At 40.5% G+C, this 24723-nt stretch overlaps 1 protein-coding gene across 2 annotated transcripts in view; it reads right to left on the minus strand.

Annotated features, from left to right (window-relative positions):
• The window catches only part of TNFRSF19 (TNF receptor superfamily member 19), an 80907-nt gene that overhangs the window by 50012 nt on the left and 6172 nt on the right, over positions 1–24723 (minus strand). For both annotated transcript variants that reach the window (XM_025874858.2, XM_073894777.1), the window contains exons 2-4: positions 20099–20203; positions 18588–18698; positions 5942–6120 (exon numbers count right to left, since the gene is read on the minus strand). In XM_025874858.2, the coding sequence (XP_025730643.1) occupies positions 5942–6120; positions 18588–18698; positions 20099–20167 (359 nt within the window). In that variant the 5' untranslated portion in view covers positions 20168–20203. The remainder of the gene's footprint in view (positions 1–5941; positions 6121–18587; positions 18699–20098; positions 20204–24723) is intronic.

The raw sequence follows: 24723 nt of genomic DNA on the forward strand, positions 1-24723 counted from the left end.
GATGGCCAACAGCAAATGTCACTCATCATTAGCAAAATACAAATCAAAACCACAATGAAGTATCACCTTATACTCATTAGGATGGCTACTAAAAACCACACTAAAACAAAACAATCAGAAAATAACAAGTGTTGGGGAGGATATGGAGAGAAACTGGAACCACTGTGCACTGTTCATGGGAATGGAAAATGGTATAACTGCTGTGGAGAAGAGTATGGTGGGAATCCTCAAAAATTTAAAAATACAACTACCAGATGATTCAGCAATTCCACTCCTGGGCTGTATCCAAAGAACTGAAGGCAGAGTGTGGAAGAGATATCTGCACATCCATGTTCCTAGCAGCACTACTCACAATAGCCAAAAGGTGAATGCAGCCCAAAGGTCCGAGGAGAAATGTACTTTCACATCCTACAGCATGGATGAACCTTGAGGACATGTTAAGTGAAACAAACCAGTCACAAAAGACAAATATTACATGATTCCACTCAGAGTAGGTATGTAATCAAATTCATATAAACAGAACATAGCCACTGGTTACCAGGAGCTGAGGGGAGGAGGAAAAGGGGAGTTATTGTTCAATGGGTACAGAATCTCAGTTGGGGAAGATGAAAATGTTCTGGGGATCTGCTCACAACAATGTGAATGTACTGAACATTACTGAACTGTACATTTAAAAATGGTTAAGATGGTAAATTTTATGTTATGTGTTTTTTACAACAAAAATGCATAAAAAATTTAAAATAAGATAAAAACCATAGGCCAATGTAAGAGAGCTTCCTTATTAAAGATGTATTTCTTACTAAACCCTGTAATATATACAAACTAATATTATTTATCCTTTCAGCCAGAAAATTTGCCAAATTATAAGTAACTGAACACTGACACAGTCTAAAATAGTTTTATACATAAACACTCATTTTATATAAATATAATCAGGACAAAAAGTGAAATAAAAAATGTAATATCCAATGTTTCATATATCAACTTTTGATATGGAAATACATACATTTTCTATATCAACTATTGATATGGAAATACATACTTTAAACATTCTCTATATCAACTATTGATATACATACAATTTCTATATCAATCTTTGATATAGAAATACATACTTTAAAACTTCTTGGAAAACAAACATAGACATTTAACATTTTTAAAATAAATCTAGTGACAGAACAGTCTTGAGGTCTGAGCTTTCCCTGACAACTGAATAAAATAGCCAAAAATTTATTGATTAAAATATGGGTTTGAGCCATCATGGAAATGAGGCTAGAAATTACATCAGGTTTTGAATGATCATTAAATACGAAGTAGAAATAGCTTGAAATCCTACCTGGAAATGAGGTTGAGTGGGCACACGGAGTCGCAAGGCTCCCATGTGTATAACCACTGCTCACAAGGAGAGATGATGCTTGGACGTTACTCTGAGAGCTGCTAACAGCAGCCGCACAGAGATTATACAAACGCACTCGGAATCTGCTCTGCCAGTTTCTTTATGCCAAGGGCTTCATGGCAGAATCTAAGATTTTTTAACTTAATTCTTAAATTTAATTTTAAAATTTAATTTAATTAATTAAATTTTTTAATGAAAAATAATTTTTAACAAAATTTTCAAAACCATCAACTGACTCTCCTTTTTTCCTGTCTTGTACAAAGTGAGATTAAATAGAACCCTAAAACACAGAATATTTACTAAATTGTAAATGATATACTAACCATCATAGACATTGTGTTTTTAATTTTTAGAAGAGTTGTCTCAAAATTATCTGCCAATTTGAAGATGAAGGTACAGAAATTAGAGTTTCAACATGTAATTGAAAATATTAAGTGCATAAATAAATGTATCAATCTTGAAAAATTCTTTTACTTTTTCTTGCTTAGACTGCCATGGTTTTGGGGACACAGAAACATTTGTAACTCTGCTTTCTGACCAAGTGAGGAAGGACACAAGTTTTAAAAAATAAAATAAAATAAAAGGGATCAGGGACATTTACAGGTGTCTGGTTAAACTGGCTTCTATAGTTGAACTTCAAATTTTACTCTGGGCATTCAGATAGCTAATGCAAAAAAACAAAAGGAAATCACATTGGATTCTACCTCATCATGGTTTGATGAGAGGCAGCACGTAAATACATCTTTTAGACCCCAAATTTTCTCCAACACTGAATTTGGAGAGGAATTTTTAATTGAACTGAATCCAAGTGACACAGTTTGCCTAATGAACACCATGTTTGAAGAGTGCTCTTTTAAGAAAGCCTGATCGTAGGGCCACCTGAGTGGCTCAGTCATTAAGCGTCTGCCTTCGGCTCAGGTCATGATCCCAGGGGTCCTGGGATTGAGACTCAGGTCATGATCCCAGGGTCCTGGGATCGAGCCCCGCATCGGGCTCCCTGCTCCGTGGGAAGCCTGCTTCTCCCTCTGCAGGTCACTCCCTCTGCTGTGCTCTCTCTCTCTCTCTCTGACAAATAAATAAATAAATAAAATCTTGGAAAAAGGTTAGCTATCATCATTACTAGAAGCAGCAGAGAACTGGCAGGGGCTGGGTTATTCTTTCAGGCCGGGCCCCAGGTCCCCTTAGCAGAGAAAGGATGGGAACACAGGAGGCAGAGGAGGAGGCCGGAGGCCCAGTGCAAAAAAAACAAAAAACAAACAAACAAAAAACAGTCATGTAAAGCTTTCACTGGCTCCCAGGAACATTAATTGGTGAGGAGGTCAAATATGTATTTCATGCTCACTGTGGATTAGGCACTCTGCTTGGCACTTTGCACGCATTATAGTCTCAATCATTCCACTAATTCTGTGGGTTGGTATTATTAGATGATCATTTGTAGGTGAGAAGAATGGGTGTCAGAGAAACTAAGGAATTGGCCTAAAGTCATTGAACATATTTGGGAACAAGGGGACTGGCCATCTCCAATCACTCAAATTGAGGGCACAGAGGACAGAGTATCCCCACACGGTACCACTACTGGGAAAAAGGCCGCTACTGTCCTGCTGGGGCTGAGCCTCTGGGCAGCAGAAGACTTATCTGGGTGAGGCTGAGGCTTCAGAAGGCAGGAGTAACATCAGAAATGAAAATGTCCACCCTCTGCCTGCCTTGGGCATCACTTTTCTGGGAGCAATATGCAATTTGTTTATTTTCTTTCTGCCTCAATTTTCCTGTCTATAAAATGGGTTTCAACTTATTTACCTTCTTCACACAAATATAGTGAAGCTGGGTGAGCACTTTAAAACACTCTGGAAGGCCTGGGTAAAAGTCACTATATAATTATTGCCTGCCTCGTACATTCATGCTGGCTTAGAAAGGATGTAATTTTAAACTAATCATATAAATAAACTATGAAACATCATTCAAATGTCTACTCACTTATATATGACTTTCCCACATCTAAGCATTTACTTAAAGAATAAGCAAACATTGTAGAAGCTAGAGCCATGGGCTCAGATGACAATGAATGAGGTTAAGCATGAGGAAGCACTTCTGGTGGGAGGTCATCGGAGAACACACCCTCTCTCACACTCTAGCCGCATACCCCTGTGGGTTCCCTCTTTGTGAAAACCGGATCCCTTGGTCCTGTGCTTTTCCCTACTCTTTCTGCCCCTGAACCTCCTGTGGACCTCCTCTTCTCCCTGCCCCACAGAGGAAGAGAGCAGATGGAGACTGACACGCTTTTAGCAGAATTGTAGTTAAGAGCAGCAGAGATGAGGCAGATGTTTGGTTCGTGTTCCTCAATTATGTTTGCATAGGGTCAAAACTCTGGGTACTGATATTCTCAGGTATCAGCATCACCTGAGGTTATAGACCGTTCCTTTTTTTTAAGTAGCAGATTACCTGAGATCTAATTCACACATATTAAATCCACCCATTTAAAGCGTACAATTAAATGGCCTTTAGTGTACTCACAGAGCTGTGCAACCATCAGAACAGTTTTAGACATTTTTATCACACCAAAAAAGAAACTCTGTACCCATAAGTAGTCACCCCTCACTCTTCCCAACCCCCGGCCCCCACCAACCACCAGCCCCAGGTAACCACTCATTTACCTTTTCTTTGTAGATTTGCCCATTCTGGACATTGCATATAAATGGAATCATATAATACATCTTTTGTGATTGGCTTCTTTCACTTAGCATAATGTTTCCTAGGTTCATCCATTTTGTTGCATGTGTGAGTGATTCATCCCCTTTCATCACCAAATAACATTCCCTTGTTTGAATATACTCCATTTTGTTAACCCATTTATCAGTGGATGGGTATCTGGGTTCTTCCCACTTTTTGACCATTATGCATAATGTTGCTATGAACATTTGTGTACCCATTTTTGTGTGGACAGGTTTCCAATTGTCTTGGTTCCATTCCTAAGAGCAGAATTGCTCGGTCCCATTGTAACTCTATTTTATCTTTTTGAGGAATCGCCAGACTGTTCTCCAAAGCAGCGGTACCATTTTCCATTCCCACCAATGGTGGACAATGTTTCCAATTTCTCCCCATCCTCACCAACCCTTGTCATTGTCTTTTTGGTCACAGCCATCCAGTTGGCTTTAAGTATGTGGTTTTAATTTGCATTTCCCTGATGGCTAATGGCATTGAGCATCTTTTCATGTGATTATTGGCTGTGTATCTTCTTTGAAGAAAGGTCTGTATGAATCCATTGCCCATATTTTAATTGGGTTATTGGTCTTTTCATTATTGAGTTATAGGAGTTCTTTATATATTCTAGATAAGACAGTTCCTTATCCCATATATGCTTTATAAATTGTTCCTCTAATTCTGTGGGTTGTCTTTTCATTTTCTTGATGATATCCTTTGAAACACAAAAGATTTTAATTTTGGTGAAGTACAAGGGCTATTTTTTCTTTTAATCCTTGTGCTTTTGGTGTTCGACCACCACATTTCATACCTGTTCAGGTGCTGCACCGTTGCATAATATTGCATAGGGTCGCAGTTGGCCCATCAGGCCGTTTCTCACCCTGTTTCTGCCCTTCAGGCCGAGGTTTGTCTTATCTTCTGCCCCTCAGCAAGAGCCCCAGAGCCCCACTGTGCCATTTGGCCAGAACTACTCTGATCTGTGGGCGTGTTCTGGCTAAGTCTAGTTAGAGCCCTGCCTCTGCAGTGACTGGGAGCCCGGATTCCCGTGTTAGACTCTTAGAGTCCCTGAACTCCAGGGTCACGTCCACATTAGGGCCTGTCTCTGCGGTCTCTGGGTCCGCAGCGTTCTTCCCCCACACACCTACTCAGCAAACTGCCTCAACTCCTCCGAGTCTTGTTCGGAGCTCCTGTACCCTGGTCACCCACCCAAACACTGCCCTTTGCCTACCCATTGCTGCGCATGCCTAATCCGCCTTATGTGCTCTAGGGTCTCCTTCTTCCACACAAATCATCCTCTGCTACCCTTCTGCAGAATTTACATCTTTATTATTTACCATTTAGATCTTTCTAAAATCCTTATTAGGATATAATCTACACGTGGGTAGGGTTCTTGGCCTCTACCTCAGCAACGCCTAGCTTCTGCTTAAGCAATGCCTCCTAGCTGCTTCACAAATACCCGTGGAAATGAGTGAATGGCTGTGATTTGCATTTCTCTGATCACTAACGAGGATGAACATGGCCCTATGATCACAGGCCGCACGTGTTTCCTCTTTTGTGAACTGCCCGTCCCCTCTTTTGTCCATTTGTCCACGTTTTCTTTTTCATCGATTTATAGGAAACTCTTTAGATTCTTGTGACACTAATCCTTTGTTAGTGCGCTTATTCATTTTATTTATAACCGGCGCCCGCCACAGCGCACAGCCCACGGTGGGCACAGAGGAAGTCACGACCACCCGACAGAGGCGTTCAGGTTCCTGTTGGTGTGTGTTCACCTTTGGGAGGGAACAAGGGAACTGTCTGTTTAAAAATAATCCCATAATTACGAGGGAAAGAAATCGCCCGACGTACCCCGGCAGGCAGTCCCCACAGACGGCATCGCTGGTGACGGAACAGTTGGCCTTCTGGAAGCGGTTCACCACGGCGCACTCCAGGCACGGCTTGCATTTCTGAAAGCCCCAGTCCTCCTTGAACCGGTGCGGCCGGCATGTCATGCACTGGGCATCCTCCCCGTAGCCAAAGCCGCATTCCTGTAGGGATTAACAGGCAACAGAACGCTATTCAGACGTGGCAAGCGTGAAAAAGACGGCTGGGATAAAAGGAAGACCTGGTCTTATAATTACCGAGTGCCGGCCTTCCTGGATACAAAGGCGGCCCTTTCAGCAAGTTCAAATGTGTCTCCCACTGCTAATAATCTCTCTTACTACCGTAAGTATACTTAGTCATCCACTTTATTCAAGAAGCCACGAGCATTTGAATAATAAAGGTTCTCCAGGACCCCCACTGCTGCATTATTGCTAGCTTATGGCAGAATTATGGCACTTTCTTCTTTTCTAATTAAGCCAGTCATGGGCATGTTCAGAAACTAAAGTCAGGGAAATATCCAGACACTTACTCACTTATCGAGGCAGAAAATAAGTACTTTGATATCAACAGTGACATTTTAGAAACGGGGCTAACTGTGTAAGAAATTTCCTAAACTGACAAACCTAGAAATCTAACCAGTAGAGAGCATCGTCACATGTTAGCTGTGTATTGTCTGTCGTGTGATAGCAGGAAGATTCTGACATATTTCTTAAAAACACACTAAATTCTTGAGTGAATTAAACTGTGTGATACAAATGGTCTCAAGCTTCTCTAGATTTGAACATCAGAACACAGTACTGCTTTCCAAGGATGGGCAAAACAGATGGTTCTTTGATGCACCATAGGATCATTTCCACAAGGTCCAGAACCAAATAAATCATAGCCTATCATATAATGTAAATACAATGCAACCACAAGTAGAATGATGTAGATATGTGTTCATGGTAGCTTACAAAAGTTATAATACAGAATTAGAAGTATGATCCCATCTCTTACAAAAATATTAATAATTACTACTAACATTTACTGGGTGCTTACTCCGTGCTGGGAACTTCCTTAATTCATACATCTTCCAAATGAGGGAAGCACGATCATTATTCCCATTTCATGAATGGGGGTATGGAGCTTCCCAGAAGGTACGTACCTTAACCAAGGTGACATAGCTCACGTTAGAACCAGGATTTGAACCTACACCATTTAATTCTGGAGTCAGATTCTATACCCCAACACTGTAGGATCCATCTGGTACGTTAACTCTCCACATGGAGAGCATGCTGAACAAGCCCACAAACATAGCTCAGTGCAGCAGAGGGAGGAAGGACTCCAACAGAATCTCTTAGTTTCCTCACCTGTAAACTTTGGATGCAGAATGCAAATCCCCGCTAGTTCAAAATTCCCACTGGCCTATCAAATTCATATACTTAAAGTCCTTTATCTGTATTTAAATGCACAGTCAATTAAGCAGTACTTACTGGTCAAAAATTAAATCAAAACCAACACAAAGGATAATATTCCCTAGAGTATTCCCTGTACTCAACAAACTACTGAATAAAAGATTCTAATAACACTTCAGTTCAGTTTTACTAGTTGCCCCGTGCACATCTTGGAGGAGTGATACCCTCCTTTCTCTTTTCAGTCACTCAACCAACCTTTCAAATGTGTACCCTGAACATGCACAACAAAGAGTGGGGAAGGAAAAAAAAAGCAGAAGGTCACCAACCTTCTGAATCCTGAGTGCTCCAACTAGACAATGTTCTAAACCAAGGCCCGGACAGCGGAAGCAAAGAAAAATTTGAAGAACTAATTCACAATTAGAATTTCTTTAAAATTGTTAGCAGGGATTATCTTGGGGGGGGGCGTTGAGTGAAATCATGAGGTGTTTTGAATTTTTATAATTCTGCGATCATTTAATTTTTGCCAAATAGCATCTATTACTCTGGCAATCAGGAAAACATTGAAGATATGTATTCAGAAAGAATTTCCTGGGGGCGTGGACTAGGTCTTTCCGGGGAGGTCCCTACCATTTTGGGTGCTTTGTTTATGGGCAGTGCGGTTCTGCACTGGGGCAGAAGTGTGTTCTTGCTAAGTAGTTGCTGAGAGAGCCGAATGCATCCAGACTCTCCTTCAGTGTGGCATGAGCCGCCCTTACCACAATCTTCCAGGACCAAAGTGTGGTGCATGTGACATTCGGAAGGGGGATGGGGACCTCGTTGTCCACAGGCTCAGTATCTCCATGTCAAAGGTTCATGCAAGAGCGAAGTTCCAAAATCACACTTTGATCCGGGCAGCTTGGATTGTAAGGAGGTCATGTGCAAGTTACAACTCAACAAAGAAAGGAAGGAAAAAGGAAGAGAGCAGAAGGGAAAACAAATGGAAAGAGAAATGAGAATGAGAAGAAGGTATATTAACTGGGAATGAATGTCTGAAATTCTGTTTTTCAAGCGAGGCTGACATAGGAGAAAAAGTATATTATCTTCCTTCAGTGGAGCCAAAGACACATGACTTGGAACGCCAATTCTGCCACTTGTCCAATAAGCTATTTTGGGAACTCTCTGACCCTCAGTCTCTTCATCTCTGAGATGGCGATAGTACACATCTGCCCCACAGGGTTGTTTTGAGGAATAAACAGGAAAAAAAACATATAAAGTTTGGAATCTATAAATCAAGCACAGAGTAGGCATTCACCAAATAAATGATACCTTTTTAGATTCTCTACAACCCAACAAACCAACTTTCCTGATTCAAGTATAATAAAGCCTCACTGGGGAACAAGAGGATCTTTAGACTCTAATTTTTTCTGAGTTGCTTGAAACATCAATTTACATCTAAATTATTTTTATAGAATAAAAATATGTCTACAATGAAAATGGTACATAAAATATCATTTAACCATACCTACTTGAATGAACTACAGCGTTGTGTTGTAATATAAGAAACTGGGAAGCCCCGGCGTCTATATAGGCAGCTTTGTTGTTTGAATGGCCCTGCCAGGCAGTCAACTCTCATTCCTTCATTGTATCCGACAACTCACTTCCTCTCTCCATTCCTGAGAAACTAGGTGCCTATCCGAGCGGACATGGACTTGAAAGAATTGACAGACTCATCTCTTTTGAAAAATAAGGGGCATGTAAGTGTTGGGAAGATCTGTGCTTATTTTTTGATTCCTGACTGACTGTATTTTAGGGTTTGTGTTGCACATACATGAGGACAAATTTGACCATGGTGTTTTTGCCGCATATCATCGTGTGTCATTTACATGTCACTGTACTTCATAGACTGAGGATTTCATGAAACTTTTTTTTTTTTTTTTTTGGTCCAATCCATATTGGACCAAATCATGTCTAGAAAAAAACAACAGGGGCGTGGGGGTGGCTCAGTTGGCTAAGCATCTGACTTAGGCTCAGGCCACGGTCTCAGAGTCCTGGGACCGAGCCCCACGTCAGGCTCTCTGCTTCTCCCTCTTGCTCTGCTCCTCCCCCAATTCTCGTGCACACATGCTTGCTCGTGCTCTCTCTCAAATAAATAGAAATCTAAAAAAAAAAAAAGAAAGAAAAAACAACAAAGCCAGGCTCAAAATGCATCATATATATTAACTTACTATTTCTGCTTAGAGTTTATATGTCTTAGTGACAACAACAGTAATTTCAGAGTAGATTTATATGAGAGGTTGAGATAAGGTTGTGTGTCCATTACGATCACAAAATAATACCTAAGCATATTAAACAGGTACTGTGAACCAGACAGTCTCCTGGGAACTTTTATAAAGACTGATTATTTGGGGGAATTTAGTTTAAAATACATTTTCTCTAAAGTACTTGTCATTTTTTAAAAAGATAATATCGAAATACCAAGCTAATACTATTTTTAAGCTTTTAAAAAATGCTTGCAGTTCATGATAGTCTAAGAAATTTATGAAGCGATCGTTCTCAACATTAAATTAACTCGAAGCCTTGACTTAACTAGAAAGTCAGGGAAGTTATTTCCAAGGAATTATGTAACAGCACAGTGGGTGTGTAGCAACAACGCCTATGAGTGGACTGTCATATTTCTAGAGCACCATAAACAGAGATGCTGCAATTATTTGAAATACAGGCTATAAAGTAAACAGCATATAAACATTAAATTATCCCCAATATAAACGTCTACTTTGATGTTTTTATTCCATTCAGTAAAACGAGGTGGTTAAAATGCCTTGACACTTTCCCCATTAAGTTCAATAAATAACTACCAAGAGCAAAAGAGAAAAGGCTGAACAGATCGACAGCCTCCTGGCCAGGGTAGCACTGCTGAGCATGCGCTGAAATTGTGTCTCTGTAAACTCGTGTCCACTCCCCTATGGCCAGCGACGATTTCTGGTCCCTTCTCTTTTTATCACTTTTTATACTGAAGAACTACTACTAGACACAAGATTTTTATAAACAAGTCAAACAGTACACCTTCCTTCCTATCCCTGGTCTCTTCACTTCCTATTCCCTCCACACAGGCAAATGCTGTTCCCAGGTTTTGGGAAAACCTCCCAGAAATATCCTAATATCCTGTGTGTGTGTGTGTGTGTGTGTGTGTGTGTGTGTGTGTGTGTACACACTGTTCTGCACATCCTTTTTCAGTTTTCCCCACTCAGTGCATCTTGGAGAGTGCTCCCTATCAGCATACACAGAGCATGCCATTGTGTGGCTACAGCTGAATTCATTCTACTGGAGTCTGGTCATTGCTGCATCCCAAGTGCAGGACGCAGGGGGCAACCACGGATGTCTGCTGAAGTAGGTTGGCATTGATCACGTGGTCTAATCACGTGTCTAATGAAAACAGTATCGAACCTTTTGGGTCTTCCCCTTATTACTTTTGAATATAAAGGAGGCAATTTCCCTAGGCAAATGGTTTCCCACAGCAGACTAGTATACTACTGTTGGGAATAAGATAAACGGTAGGAATGGATTTTTGGTGAGATAAAACAAAGAGTACTTAAAGAAGAGAGTCAGCTAGACATGCTGACTCTGGTTAGGTTTACCTCATTTTTGACCAAACTTCACAGGCTCCTGTGAACTACTTCCTCAGTTGGGCCCCCGCCCTGGGCCTTGTCCTCAAGAGCCCAGTTGTCCAAGAATCCCGTACAGTCGGTTAAGTCAGAATCCCCCACCCTCCTACCTGCTCACCCTCGATCCCTGATCAAATTGCCTCCTGCCCCTCTATCCTCTGACCCACTTGGCCTGCCTTCAGCAAGAATCCTGTTAGGTCCGCTTTAGCCAGAATCCCCACCCCCCGCCCCCCGCCCCCCAGTTTCCTCTTAGGAATTTTCCATCCACTGCCCCCCACCCTGCTCCTTGGCTAAAATCCCCACTTGTCCATGTTGTATTTGGAACTGAGCCCAGTTCTATACTGAGGCCTCTCTTCCCCCATGGCAACAGTCCCCGAGTGAAATCCGTTCTCACTGCTTTCACCTCTGTTCTACTCTGGTTCTCTGATGCTTTCCAGGTTACACACACTACAGCTCTCCCTCTCATCACTTCGGTGGAAGGACTGTACGCGTGTGTTTGGTGAGGGATGATACGTGGGGGGAGACCGGGGCCAGAGTGGGGGCGTTAGTCACTGGCCGGGGCGTCAGAATTAGATATGTGTGTTATTTTTATGGAGTGGGGTCTGCCATTGATATCAACGGTAGAGAGGCATTTAGGCTTTATAATAATCCTAGAGTCTTTGTTTTTGAAATTATGACCTGGTACCTTAAAACCTTAAAAGAAATACTTACCACTTCCCTGAATCCCCGAAGAAGCCTTTTTATTAATAAGCTTCAAGGTGTGAACATATACACATGGATAAAATAACAACCCAATTTTTTTTAAAGCATTGCCATAGGATTCCTAGTGATTTCCCAAAATCCTACAACAAGCGAACAATCCCCGATATCTAATGCCTCCCTCTGCCACTCTTTTCCCAAAGCCTACCAGGGCACTCGGTTCTTAAAAGATTCTTTGCTTGACCAAACTTTAGCCAGGCTCCTTAACCTTCTTCCAGACCCACCCGTGCACTTCCTTATAAAACCCAGCTTTAGCAAGCGCTCTGCTGCGTCAGCTCAGCCAGAACTCCCCACCCTCAGCATCTGCTTGGGTTCCTCATACTCCTCTGAAAGTCTCCTGGGGCCTTGCTGTCCAATCACCCTGGCTTGTCTTCAGCAAAGAAATGTTAGGTTGGCTTCAGCCAGGGCCCCTCCTAGCCCTGATGCGTCCCCTCAGTAATTTTCCGCCCACCGACCCATGCTTCCTGGCTATAAATTCCCATGAGCCCATGCTGTACCGGGATGGAGCCCAGGGGTTTCCCCCACTATAAAATCTCATTGTGGGGGGTCCCCCTCCCTACCTAGTGAATAAAGCCTGCCTTGCCATCCTTATTAACAAGTGCCACTGGATATTTTTTTCTTTAACAATACATACCAGGCTGGTGAGTAACACATACATGTTTGCTGGCTAAACAAATGGGTGAACAAATAGCACTGAAGGCAGTATTTCCTGAAGTTGGTGTTGTTTTATTATTGGTATCATTATTACTTTATCCCAGGGAACAAAAAAGCTAATAAAGGTCACAGCAGTGTCCCGATCGGTAAGGCCGGTTAACTCTCTGGGGCGGGGGGGGTGGGAGGGGGGCAGGAGGGGGGGGGGGGTCACTGTGGCGTGAGGGTAGAAGCTGTGAGCGGCCTTCCTTCTCTTGGTTCCAAGGCAAGAGAGGGCTGCATCCAGCTGGGCCATTTCCACCCAAGCTGGCCGCAGCAGTAGCTCTGACACTCTGCCCAATATTTTTAAGCCACATTTGGTGGCTTTCCAATGGCGAAATGACTCAAAGTAAACAGTCCTCAAATCCCCTTCTCTCTTTTCTCCCTCTGCAAATTCAGCACTTAGCAAAAACACAAGCGGATCCCACCTACATGTTCTAGGAGCCGTTCCCCAGACCACAGGGGACATCCTCACAGACCGTCAATTGTCCAGGAAACACATTTGGGGGCCTTGGGTCTAAAGCACTATTTATTTGTACAGCCAATAAGTTATTAACTTTGGTTCTTTGAACTTTAAAAGCTCAAATTTGGACAGAGAAGAAGTTATTTGTGGAGAAAATCGAGCGCACGCAAATGGAAATGACAAATTAGATTTATGTAGCTGGTGTTTAGAAATCAGCTTTTTAATTTCCTTTAATAAAACAACACCAAAGACATAATCCCCCCCCACCAACTTCCAGTTTATGAAAATCTGTAATTGAGTTTTTTAAAGAAAAATTACAAGCTAGAGCTTGCTAATATCTGCCAAACATCACTGGGCTCGATTAGGTATAATTAAACAAATAAAGTGAGCAGCACTGTAATTAAATGGCATAAATGAATCTTTTTCATGCTTGCAAATTATATTAACTTTGTGTGTGCATGTGTGACTTTCTTTATAGGGATGAAAACAGCTTTCCAAAAAGTAGACATCTTTAAAAATGGGAAGCCAGACAGGCATCCTTGTGGAGGAAAGTGTGTTGTTGTTTACAAGAATTAATTTCTTCACATTAACTAAAGTCATCCCAATAATTGGTTAGAAAAGCTTACTTTGAAAACCATGCCAGAGACTTGAAGACTGTTTCAAGTGGTTCATGCAAAAACTAGTTTCCTGGTTTACTGCTGAGAGGTGATCATGTTAAAAGCACATTGTTGGCATTAATACTCGGTGAGGAGGAGGGGCTGTGGCTGGGGCAGATTCTAGACGGTAAGAATTAAAAGGCTAATGTGGTCACTTCGGGAAAACAAAAGTCATCCTCTCCCATGTATCACAATGCTGTTTATTTTCGTGAGCCGAAGGGCCGTCTGTGTGACACTCCTGTGCACAACTGTGGCTCCAAATGCCCAGCACGTACCACTCGCGGAGCTATGTAAACAACACTTCGTATTTTTTGCCCCAGGAAAAAGACATGATCAATTATCTTTCTCATAAACTTTCAAAACCTAAAGCCTGTAGTGGAAGAGAAAGAGACTAGCTATGGCTCAGTGGGAGAAAGTCCTCAAAACAGAGCCCAGGTGGCTCAGTGGTCTGTCCTATATTTTCCCAAGGATACGGGAAGACTACCCATGACGCTGAATGACCAAAGAGAACCTGACTGAGGAGAGAGGATGCTTGAGGCTTTCAGGGAAACGACTGGAAACCAAAATCACCAATGCCATGAGACAGCTCAAATGGCACAGGAGGGGACCCAGAGGATGCCACCCGGTGTGAGAGGAGCCACAGCAATGGCTCCCACGTGGCTGGGCCAAACAGGAGTGGTGGAGGAACAGAAGCAGATGGATGTTTGGAAACCAGGGGCCAGGCTCAGGGTGGCTCAGCCAAGGAAGGAGAGGAAGAAAGATGACCGGGAAGGCTGCTCCTGGAATGCACAAGCATCAGGTCAACAGGATTTAGATATCTCTTTGTGTTAGAAGTTGGTCCTGCCAGAATTTCTGGAGGGAAGTTCATCCTTCTAGAGCTGCACCGTCCAATGCAACAGCCACAACTTCATGCGGCAAAACTTAAATTTAATTCATTAAAATGTAAAATCTAGTGCTTTAGTGACACAAGCCACCTTTCAAGTATTCAGTAACACATTTCCAGTGGCTAGTAACTCCCATCTTGGCCAGCACAGATATAGACCATTCCATCATCACAGAAAGTTCTACTGGACAGCACTGTACACGAGCACTATGCAAAATGAGAAAAAAAATCACTACCTCCATGCGGCCCCACCACCTTCTCCCAGCACTCACTAAGGGTGACAATGGACAGATCACCTAACTGTCTCTGTGTCTGTTTCCCCATCTATAAAACAGGAGGAGTTATACCCCCTACTTAAGACATAGGTTAAAAGAACTCCACTATTTAATATACAAATGTCACATAGAACCTGGCTCATTACAACAAACCTTAGCTAATATCTATTTTGGTTGCATGATATACATTACAAAATAACACCTGAAGACATATTTGAGAGGTAGTGCATCTTTGTTAGGAGACATCTTTCAGACACACATAACCCAAAGTATCTAGGGTGAAAGGTTAAAATAAGTAATCATTTAAAAAGTAGCCACTGACCGTAAGGGTCTCAATCTAAACAAGCAACAATGGTTATTATGGAGCCTGGAGCTTCTGTGCAGACTTCTTACTATCTAACAATTGAAAGGAAGTGAAAAGAGGTCAGAGGAACCACTGACCACACAGGACAGGTGTGCCAAAGTGTGCACTGTGTCCAGGAATGCTCTTCCGGGAACCTCCCCCAAACCCGACTACGTGTTTGAAAAGGCAGAGACCTAACAATGGGAAAGTAAGCCCAGACACCTTTAGAAAAAAACAGAATTGAATGCCTTCCAAAGAAAATAATCATTAGGAGTAATAAAACCACAGATGGAAATTTTAACTCTACCTGCTTACCCAAAGCATTTCCAGGCTTTCGTTTTAAGACACAGATAACACGTTTGTAAAGCAAAGAAACTCATGACCCAGCATTTGTTATTTTGAGTTGAGAGACATATTAGAAAATGGACATAAGTCTTAAGTTATGTTTACTACATCAAAACAAGTAACCTAATAATGTTAGGAGAGAGGTTATTTGAAAGCTCTCACGTCTGGTGAAAATGCACTTTTTTTTTCACCCTGAATATAAAGAAAACTTTAGTTGTGGTTATCAATAATTTGATTCAGCTTTTCTACTTTTTAATAAGTCATTTTAAATATTTACTCTTTATTGTGCATTCAAAATTTCAAGCACCACAGGTAACCGAAATTTTAAGCCTCAATTATAAAGGTAAGGACTACTGCATTCAGTCATTTCATTACAAATTAACAGGCATCCCCCCTCCAAATTTTAGGTTTAGTATAACAAGTAAAAAGCAATTCAATTATTTATAAATATCCATGTTTTTTAAAAAAGCTTAGTCTTAGCCAAAAAGTAAACTTTCCCTTGATTTGTAAAATGTGGATGTCATAATTAACCAGTTGAATAAATTTGATAATTTAAGTGATTTATCTGATTTTAATATACTCAGAACTCAGGTATTTTTTGTTTGTTTGTTTTGTTTTATTTCTTTTTGTCCTCTGGAAGATATATGTTCTTGCTAAAGACTTAATCAAGGCAGCCTGGAAAGAAGAAACTGTAAAATCATGAATGGACAGTTTAGAAATTTTTAGCCCCAAAGCTATCATTTATTAAAAACTCAAGCTCTTTTGCCTTGATTAGTTAACTAGGAAACAAATATATATATATTCCATTGATATGTTTGATTCCTTTGCTCTCTTTAGGGTATGAGCAAGGCTAAGTTACTAATGTTATTTACTAGGAGCGAAAACCAAGATAAAAGACTTGGCAAAATATTTAATTTATAACATATATACATACAGAAATTCATTACCTTTTATGTGACAAGATTAAAGTGGCATTTCTTTTGCTCTAAACACTCTCTGGGGTTGATTGATTTGTTCATTCCTTTAGCAAAGATGTATTCTGTGGCTGTACCATGTCCACCTCAAGGTGGACACCTTGCGGTATCAGGGTATGCAGGAACATGGTATTTATATTTGTAACATTTGTGCATCCGAGTGGGTCTTACCCTAATTTTTCAGTGACATCATTACCTTTACTTTTATTCTCCCTCACTCAATTTGGCCTGATCTTCTTTTTAATGAAGAAAATGATAATAAATATTGAAACAGAAATATTAACATATAAAATAAGTAATAGAGGCAGAATTACTGAGATTGCTTCCCCTTGGTTGCTTCCAATGTCATAGGGGTAAACACCTGTTTCAGAAGTTGGGGAAAATTACTACCTAGAGAAAAATAATAATTCTGGAAATCCATGCAAAATTATGAAATAGAAAAACTATTATCAGATAATCTTAGCTGGTGGGTTTTTAAAATAAAAAAAAATATTTAGCGGTGACAGAACTTTCATCCTATTTTTTAAATAAAAAAGTTAGATTTTTTAAATAAAAGTGTTTAATAAAACAAGCTTAGATGAGCATACTAACTAAAAAAAAAAAAGACACTAGAGCTCATAGGACCTTCATCTTCTGATCTGATTCTCCAGAAATTATTCTTGAAGTTATAGTCTCTAGACTCAAAGGATGAAGGAGAAGGAGGAACTTCTTGAAAATGATTTACTCATCTCTCAGAATCTGTGACATTTCACTCAGATTTTCACCGAGATTTGGGAAAAGAAGAACTTTTAAGAGTGGGGTAGCAACTTCATCGTCTATTTTCCTCTTGGGCACTGTCGCATTTTTCACTACTCTGTTCACTGATCCTAGATTTACAAGTCCGCTCTAAAGAATCCTTTTACACCCAACACCACGAAACCTACGTCTGAAAATGCACCTTACTACAATCAACAGGGACTGAAAAACACCGTTTGAGATGCTACAGTTAACTCAACATTCAACGTAACCCAGGGTTCGAAGGTCTGCCAGTTTCAATCCAAATGTAAAGCTCAGGATGCTAAATGGCCTCACTTACTGAACACAACCAGCAGAGAAAAGCCATCCACCAGGAATTACTTGCAGAATGCAGAATGCTTTGTTTCCTGCTGTTTGTAGATCATTGATCAAAAATCTATGAATGACAAGACTTAACTTTAAATAATGGCCATCTCTAGGAGAAAAGGACTTCTCTTTTAAAAGTCACTTTAAGTCAAAAGAAAAATCTTTTGTTCCTTTTCTAACAGGCAGTCTTTGATGCTTTATTTAGAACAAAATGATATACCCATTATCCACAACGAGAGTAACATCTTCAAAAGGTCAGAGAATAAAGCAAATGGATGCATAGCTCTGAACACGTTCACAAAAATGAAAGGTCTGAGATTATCCAAGACTCTGAAATATGCCCTCCTGAATCACACTACTTCTTAACAAATAGTGGGTAGGATGAATATATTTAAAATGCTCCCAGGAATACCATACATCCTACATGGAGACTAATAATAGTGCTTGCATTGTCAAAAGAATGTGCAGAACCCTGGTTTGGAAAGGAACTGCCACCATGGAACGTGCTTACTTGGAGGGACTACTTCTTGACTAGCCACGGTAATATTCATTTTAAGAGAAGGAAGGCCCAGTAGAAGAAGGAAGCATTAGCATTTTCTCTTATCACTCCTTTATTTTTAAATCTTTAGTAGAGCATTGATTCTTTTTAATTCATCCAAATACACCTTAATAATTCAATTCTTTCAATGAAATACAACAAACACGAATTACACAAAATGACATTTATTAAATTCTAATTATTAGAACCTATTCCTTTTAGCTCAGTGAGACATACGAGCCAAGAATTCTGTCATGGTGTCCAAATCTCCACTAGCAATGAGCTAAAAGAACTTAGCTAAAAAGAATGTATTTTAAAAACACAAATCTAGGGCACCTGGGTGGCTCAGTCGGTTAAGTATCTGCCTTTGGCTCAGGTCAGGATCCTGGGGTCCTGGGATCGAGTCCTGCATAGGGGTCCCTGCTCAGTGGGGAGCCTGCTTCTCCCTCTCCCTCTGCCCCTCTTCCCCACTTGTGTGCGCACTCTCTCTCAAATAAATAAATAAAATCTTAAAACAAGCAAACAAACAAACCAGAGATCTACAACCTCACCAGGCATCAGATATCTACCTTAGACAACTCCATGCCTGGCCCACATTGCTTGCAGAGAACACAATTTCCAGACCGATCCCTGAATTCTTGTTGTCGACAGTCTCCTGTTTCACAAATCACTTTACATGCCTGAAAAAAGAGTTTTGCAAAACGTTATTTTTAAAGTAAGTTAATTACATTTTTTTTTTTTGCAAGAAAGGAACATCATCATCAGTATTCACTCAATCACTGAATGTAAATGTTAATTCAGAGTGAGACCAATTTAATGTTCATTTTAGGAAGAAAAATGACTTTCTGAATAAGTCAGTGGAGCAAATAAATCAATAAGCCTGATTCTCCTCTGCATTCCCTGAATGAGGTCTCCTTTTTTTTTTGAATTCATGGCTATCTTGCTCTGATACTTTTCTGAGTGCCCAAGGTAGAAAATTACTTAGGATCTGATCTCTTTTCTAGTAAGAAGCACTGGGTGAGCAAGCTATTACTCTGTAGAGTGGCTATTACACCAGAGGCACAGGAAACTGTTTTTAATGGTTGTAATGATGAGTATTCAATGTATTATTCAATACAAACTACCTCCACCTTGAAGCAGGAGTGTCTGTAATCAAGTCCTGCAAACAAACTAAATAAAATCAAAGTCTGAACATCTCCAGCAGGCATGGGGGAGAATTCAGGGTGGGGTTCAGGACTAGAAAAAGATCTGGGGCTAAAGGCCTAATAATCTCTTCCTGCCTCTCTTCACTCCCCTTGACTACCCCTCTTAAGAGAGGTAGGTAGGACATTCCATTCAGCCACGAAGAGACTGTAATCTCTTTGAGAAAGAAATTCCACTACCTCCCTCCTAGACCATTCATTTGAATGTGTCACAGCCTCAGTTGAAAGAAAGGACATTTTCTCTCCTCTACCTGAATCTCAGACTCCAATGTGACCCCATCTCCTCTTACCCTGTCTTTCAAGAAGACTTCAGGTACTGTCTCTAGGATAAATAATTCATTTTACATTTGCAGATGATGATCCTATCTCCAGATTAAATAAATTTCAATTCTTTTGAACACCTTCCTAGATCTTTTTGTGTCAAGCTTTCAAACATTAAAATTCTCCATCTGTCTTTAATGCTTTTTGGAACCAAAAAGGATATAAATAACCATATAAGAAGAATAGCTCTTTTAAAAATCGATTCTAATTTCTTCACAAACCATGTAAGTCATGGGTTCCAAAGAGAAGCTGGTCTCGTTAGGGCCTAGGGTGTATCATAGAGACATATGCCTATACGCCCAAGGGAGCACCATTGTCGTGTGGCTCTGAGTAACGCTGTGATTTTATTACTTATCAAATGTAAATAAAATAATTTCAACAATTGCTACAAATGTCAAGACTCAGCAGCAATCTTTGCTTTTTAATGAAATGCAACATTGATAAAATGCAATTTGAAAGAAAAATTTTAAAGATGGGATTAGAAATAGAAGATAGTTTCAGCGCTACTTAGATGACTCCTTCCACCATGTTCTTATGAAAGTGCAGACTTGACTTACCAAATAGGCCAGTAAAACTACAACGGTGCAAAATGCTTTCTCTTGTTCCAGGAGCACTTTTAAAGCCATGGCTCTTATTACGTGTATTTATTGTTGAAGAGTTTTCTAAAAGACAAGAAGATCTAGTTAGCCAGGATGACATCGGTCACTGTATTCTGTATTTACTCTAGAATGTTTACCATTAATGTTTATACTGTCATACTATTTATGCTTTAAAGGAAATCGCTTTGTAAAAGATAACGTGGACAAATAATAGGTAAGCCTTTCATAGTTTAGGTGAGGAGACTGGAAGCTCTGTCTCCCTACACATTATATGCAAAACTCCCACTGGCTCTGAATTCCTAGGCTATACATAACTTTATTTTCTTCTTTTTTTTTTCTAAAGATCTTACTTTTTAAAGTAATCTCTACACCCAACGTGGGGTTCAAACTCACAACCCGGAGATCAAGAGTGGCATGCTCCAGGCGCCCCTACACATGCCTTTATTTTCTACCCAAGTCTCCAGAGTGTCGGACCACTCCATCCAGTAGAGAGTTATAGTCAAACAGTGACTATATAAACCTTCCATATAGGTGGGTTTAGTCAGTGCCAAGAGGTCAATAATGGTAACAAAATAGCAATGAACATGAGCTACGTACTATGTGCCAGGCACTATCTCCAGCGTATTGACTCATTTACCTTCACAAGTACTCTAGAAGATAGATACTATCATTATCTCCATTTTAGAGATGGAGAAACAGGCTCAGAGAGGGCTGAGTCCCTTACTCAAGATCACACTAGTAAGAGACAGGGAAGGATGCACACCCAGGTGGGTTGGCTCCAGTTACCCCGAGTCGCATATACCCTGCAACACAATCTGCTCTGTTTAATAAAGACCTTACACTTGGGTCTTGGGGCTACAGCCCCACTAAGAAGCAGATATGGCTAATGTTTGGCATTCATGAGTTCTTCCTCCAACCAGTACAGTGAAAATAATTTATGAGCAGAAAAATGAGCATTTATTTTAAAACATCTAAAAATCATTCACAAATGATGAAATTGGAGGCACTCACTTTTCCATAAAAGGTAAGCCAAACCTCCTTATCTTTACGAGAATGACCTAAAATGTAGAAACAAACATGGTTGCCTTTTTTTTTTTTCAGATCCACACAATGTCCTGAGAAGAGATTAATTTTAAAAAGAGAAAAAAAGAGAAAGAAAAAAAAGGGGTGGGGGGGGAGACTCAGCTGGTGGCTCCATCTATTAGGTAGAGAAACAAGGGATCAGGTTCTCTTCAAAGTTGAATCTTCCAAAACTAACAGAGACCCAGACCGGACAATGTGACTACTTAGAAAGAAACCAGAGCAGAGAACCAGAACTGTGGGCCAAAGACCTTAAGAAAAACAATAGCAATTAACAACAAAGGAAGCAGGGCAGGCGGGGGTGAGCCTGAACACAGCCTGGAGACAGACAACCCGGAAGGTTATTCCAGGTGCCTGAGTAGCTCCAATTAGCAGCGCAAGGAAAAATCATTTTTATGTTTGTTGAATGCATGACCCATTTTGACTGAATTCAAAGGGTTTTTTGTTGTTGTTGTTTTTTGTTTTACTTTTCCAGCTTCTTGGTCATAGCTTCTTTTTCCTCCTTGCCTATCTCAAAATGACCCAGCCATTACCCAACCATGCAGCTTCCTGCTTGTGCAGACACAGGATTGGGATGAGTAGATAAAATCACATTTCCTGAAAGGTATGCTTGGGGTTATCTCTTTATCGACATGGTCTTAATTTTTAAAAATGTGCTGATTTTTAAAATAAAACATAAAATCTGTTGGATTAAGCTAATAGGGAAAAGAGGGTATAAATACCAAAGCATTTATAAGAATATATAAGATATATATATATTTCTTATATATAAGAAAAAGAGATTGATAGAGCAGGGCATACCACTATCAAGCAACTAGTTCGGACGGACCACTACACTGGGATTCTGTACTAATTACTGCAGAAGGCGCACAAATACTGTAGCATCTTCTTGTAGAGGCAATCACTACCATGCACATCAAGTTAGAAGTCGTGGCAATATGATTTTGACTTCAGAAGATACACCTGTTTTATGTACAAAAATAAATAATTCAGAGTACTATCAGTGGTTAGGTTCATATTGGGGCATCCTGGGTGACTTTTTTCCCCTCTTTTTCCTAAAAGTTCTTTCTAATGTATTTCATTTATAATGAAAAAAAAATACATGTGTAATGTTCTTGAGGCAAAAAGGTAAATTACGTAGTCCTCCTGGAAAAGTCTATAAATTATGGGGCACCTGGGTGGCTCAGATGGTTAAGCCTCTGCCTTTGGCTCAGGTCATGATCTCCAGGTCCTAGGATGGAGCCCCATGGCAGGCTCCCAGCCCAGCAGGGAGTCTGCTTCTCCCTCTCCCTCCGCCTCTCCCCCTGCTTGTGCTCTCTCTCTCTCTCAAATGAATAAATAAAATTAAAGTCTATAAATTAAAAGAGGTGATGAGATAAAAACCACATAAACACTATTAAAGAAAAAAGAAAAATAAAGTACTATGATTTTTGCATCAGAAGGAGATCTTTTTTAGATGATAGGGCAGAAAGAAACTGAGTGGAACTATATCCTATGTGCTGACTTGTCTTATTCTCTCAACACACATGATCAATTGAATAGTTTGAGTGGGTTTCTCTTTGCAAATTACCCTTTAAACTCCTTAGCCTGGAACCTGTGCCCTTTATAACCTCACCTGCTAGCACCCCACCCCCACCCCAGGGTCATCCCTGGTCACTGCTCTCACGCCCATCCAGCTCTGCCATAGCCTGATGCCCATAATTCTCCTAAACACCCATGGTCTTGCCCTCTTGCACAGACTGTAACCTTGGTCTCGAGAGCCTTTCTTGCTAAATCCCTCCGAGAACCTGCTCAACTTTCACTCTGCTGGGATGCTGTCTACGACCAAGTACACTAAAAAGGTTTGCTCCCTATGGCCCGATAGGCCTTTCTACATTCACGCACGGCATCAATCATATGGCATATAGCAATTATGCCTATTGGTATACCAGTTTTACTCACCAGACTGTATGTTCCTTTAAAATAGGGACAGCACCTTATTACTCTTTATATTCCCAGGGTCTAGCATAGTACCTGGCTCATATAGGCACATAAATGTTTGCTGAATTAATTAAGTGAATAAAGAAACACAAAACAATGAAGGGTATATTATGGAAAGCAAGTGAGATTTGGCTGCACATAACTGACTTAGTTCTTCTGTAGTGAATAAGAATAAACATTCTATCTCAGATATATCTTATTACCATGTCATTATTATCTACAAGGCATTAAATGCTTTGGACTAGAAGACAAGATTGAATGATATGGAGATGTATTTTTTAAAAATCTTAATTCACTTTTTCAAAATGTGAGTTTTGGGGCGCCTGGGTGGCTCAGATGGTTAAGGGTCTGCCTTTGGCTCGGGTCATGTTCCCAGGGTCGTGGGATCGAGCCCTGTATCGGGCTCCCTGCTCAGCGGGAAGTCTGCTTCTCCTTCTCCTGCTCTCCCCTGCTTGTGTTCCCTCTCTGGCTGCCTCTTTCTCTGTCAAAAAGAAATAAAATCTTTAAAAAAAATAAAAATAAAAATGTGAGATTTTTACAAAAGATTTCTTATCCTGGGAGCTAGAGATAAAAAATGCACCATTGGCATATGTCACTTCTCTTTTCTGTGACTTCTCTCTTTGCCTGGCTTTTTTATACCAAGAGGCTAGGAAATAATTTAGCCTGGGTAGATTGTCCTGACAGCAGATGGGATGATCTAAAGTCCAAGTTCAAATACTTTTCTGCATGTAAACCCAATATGGGTAAAAAGAGCCTGGCTCTTTGGGGAAACTGTCAGGGGAAAATCTCAACTACAACACCTAGGTTTTCAGCCCCATTTCTTAGCAATGTCGCTTTGAAACTACACATCTGTCGAGATAACGACAGAACCTATCTCACAGGGCTGTTGTGAGGATTACCTGAGATAATGCAAATCAAGTACTTAGCCCAGTGCCTAGAACACTTAACGGACTACAGGGGCCAATGTGGTTACTGTGGCAGTTGCTATTGAGAATGCCACCTACTGAAGTGTGACCTTGGCCAAGTTACTTAACTGGAGCCTCAGGTTCCTCATCTCTACATTGGGCATAGTGATAATACTTGCCTCTGGAAATTGCTGTAAGGAATAAGTGAATTTAACAGCACTTATAAAGCACTGCTAAGAGGGTGAATTGATTCAATCTGTTTCTGGTACATAATCAGGGCTACATAAGTGTTGGCAATGATTATTATCGTAGTTAATGACATTGGCATTGAAAATCAAAATAATTCAACGTATGTGATGGTCCTTGAAGACTGTAACTTGTTAGACCAACGGGAAACATTACTCACACAGTCACAATCCAGTGGCCGGTAACGTTTTAGACCTCTGGACCTACATCTGTGCAGAAAACATTCAAAGGCAAAGAATCACAATTCAAAGCCTGAACTAAGCATTTATATGTTGAGTACTGTGTGAAGGCTTTATAAAAAGTATAATTTTTCCCTTACTACCACACTCTAAAGTAGGTATTTATTTCCATCCAACGCGAGAGAAAACTGGG

This window comes from Callorhinus ursinus, unplaced genomic scaffold (genome assembly GCF_003265705.2).
Source record: "Callorhinus ursinus isolate GAN/ISIS: 27379988/994484 unplaced genomic scaffold, GSC_fseal_2.0 scaffold7, whole genome shotgun sequence".
NCBI classification, from domain to species: Eukaryota; Metazoa; Chordata; class Mammalia; order Carnivora; family Otariidae; genus Callorhinus; species Callorhinus ursinus.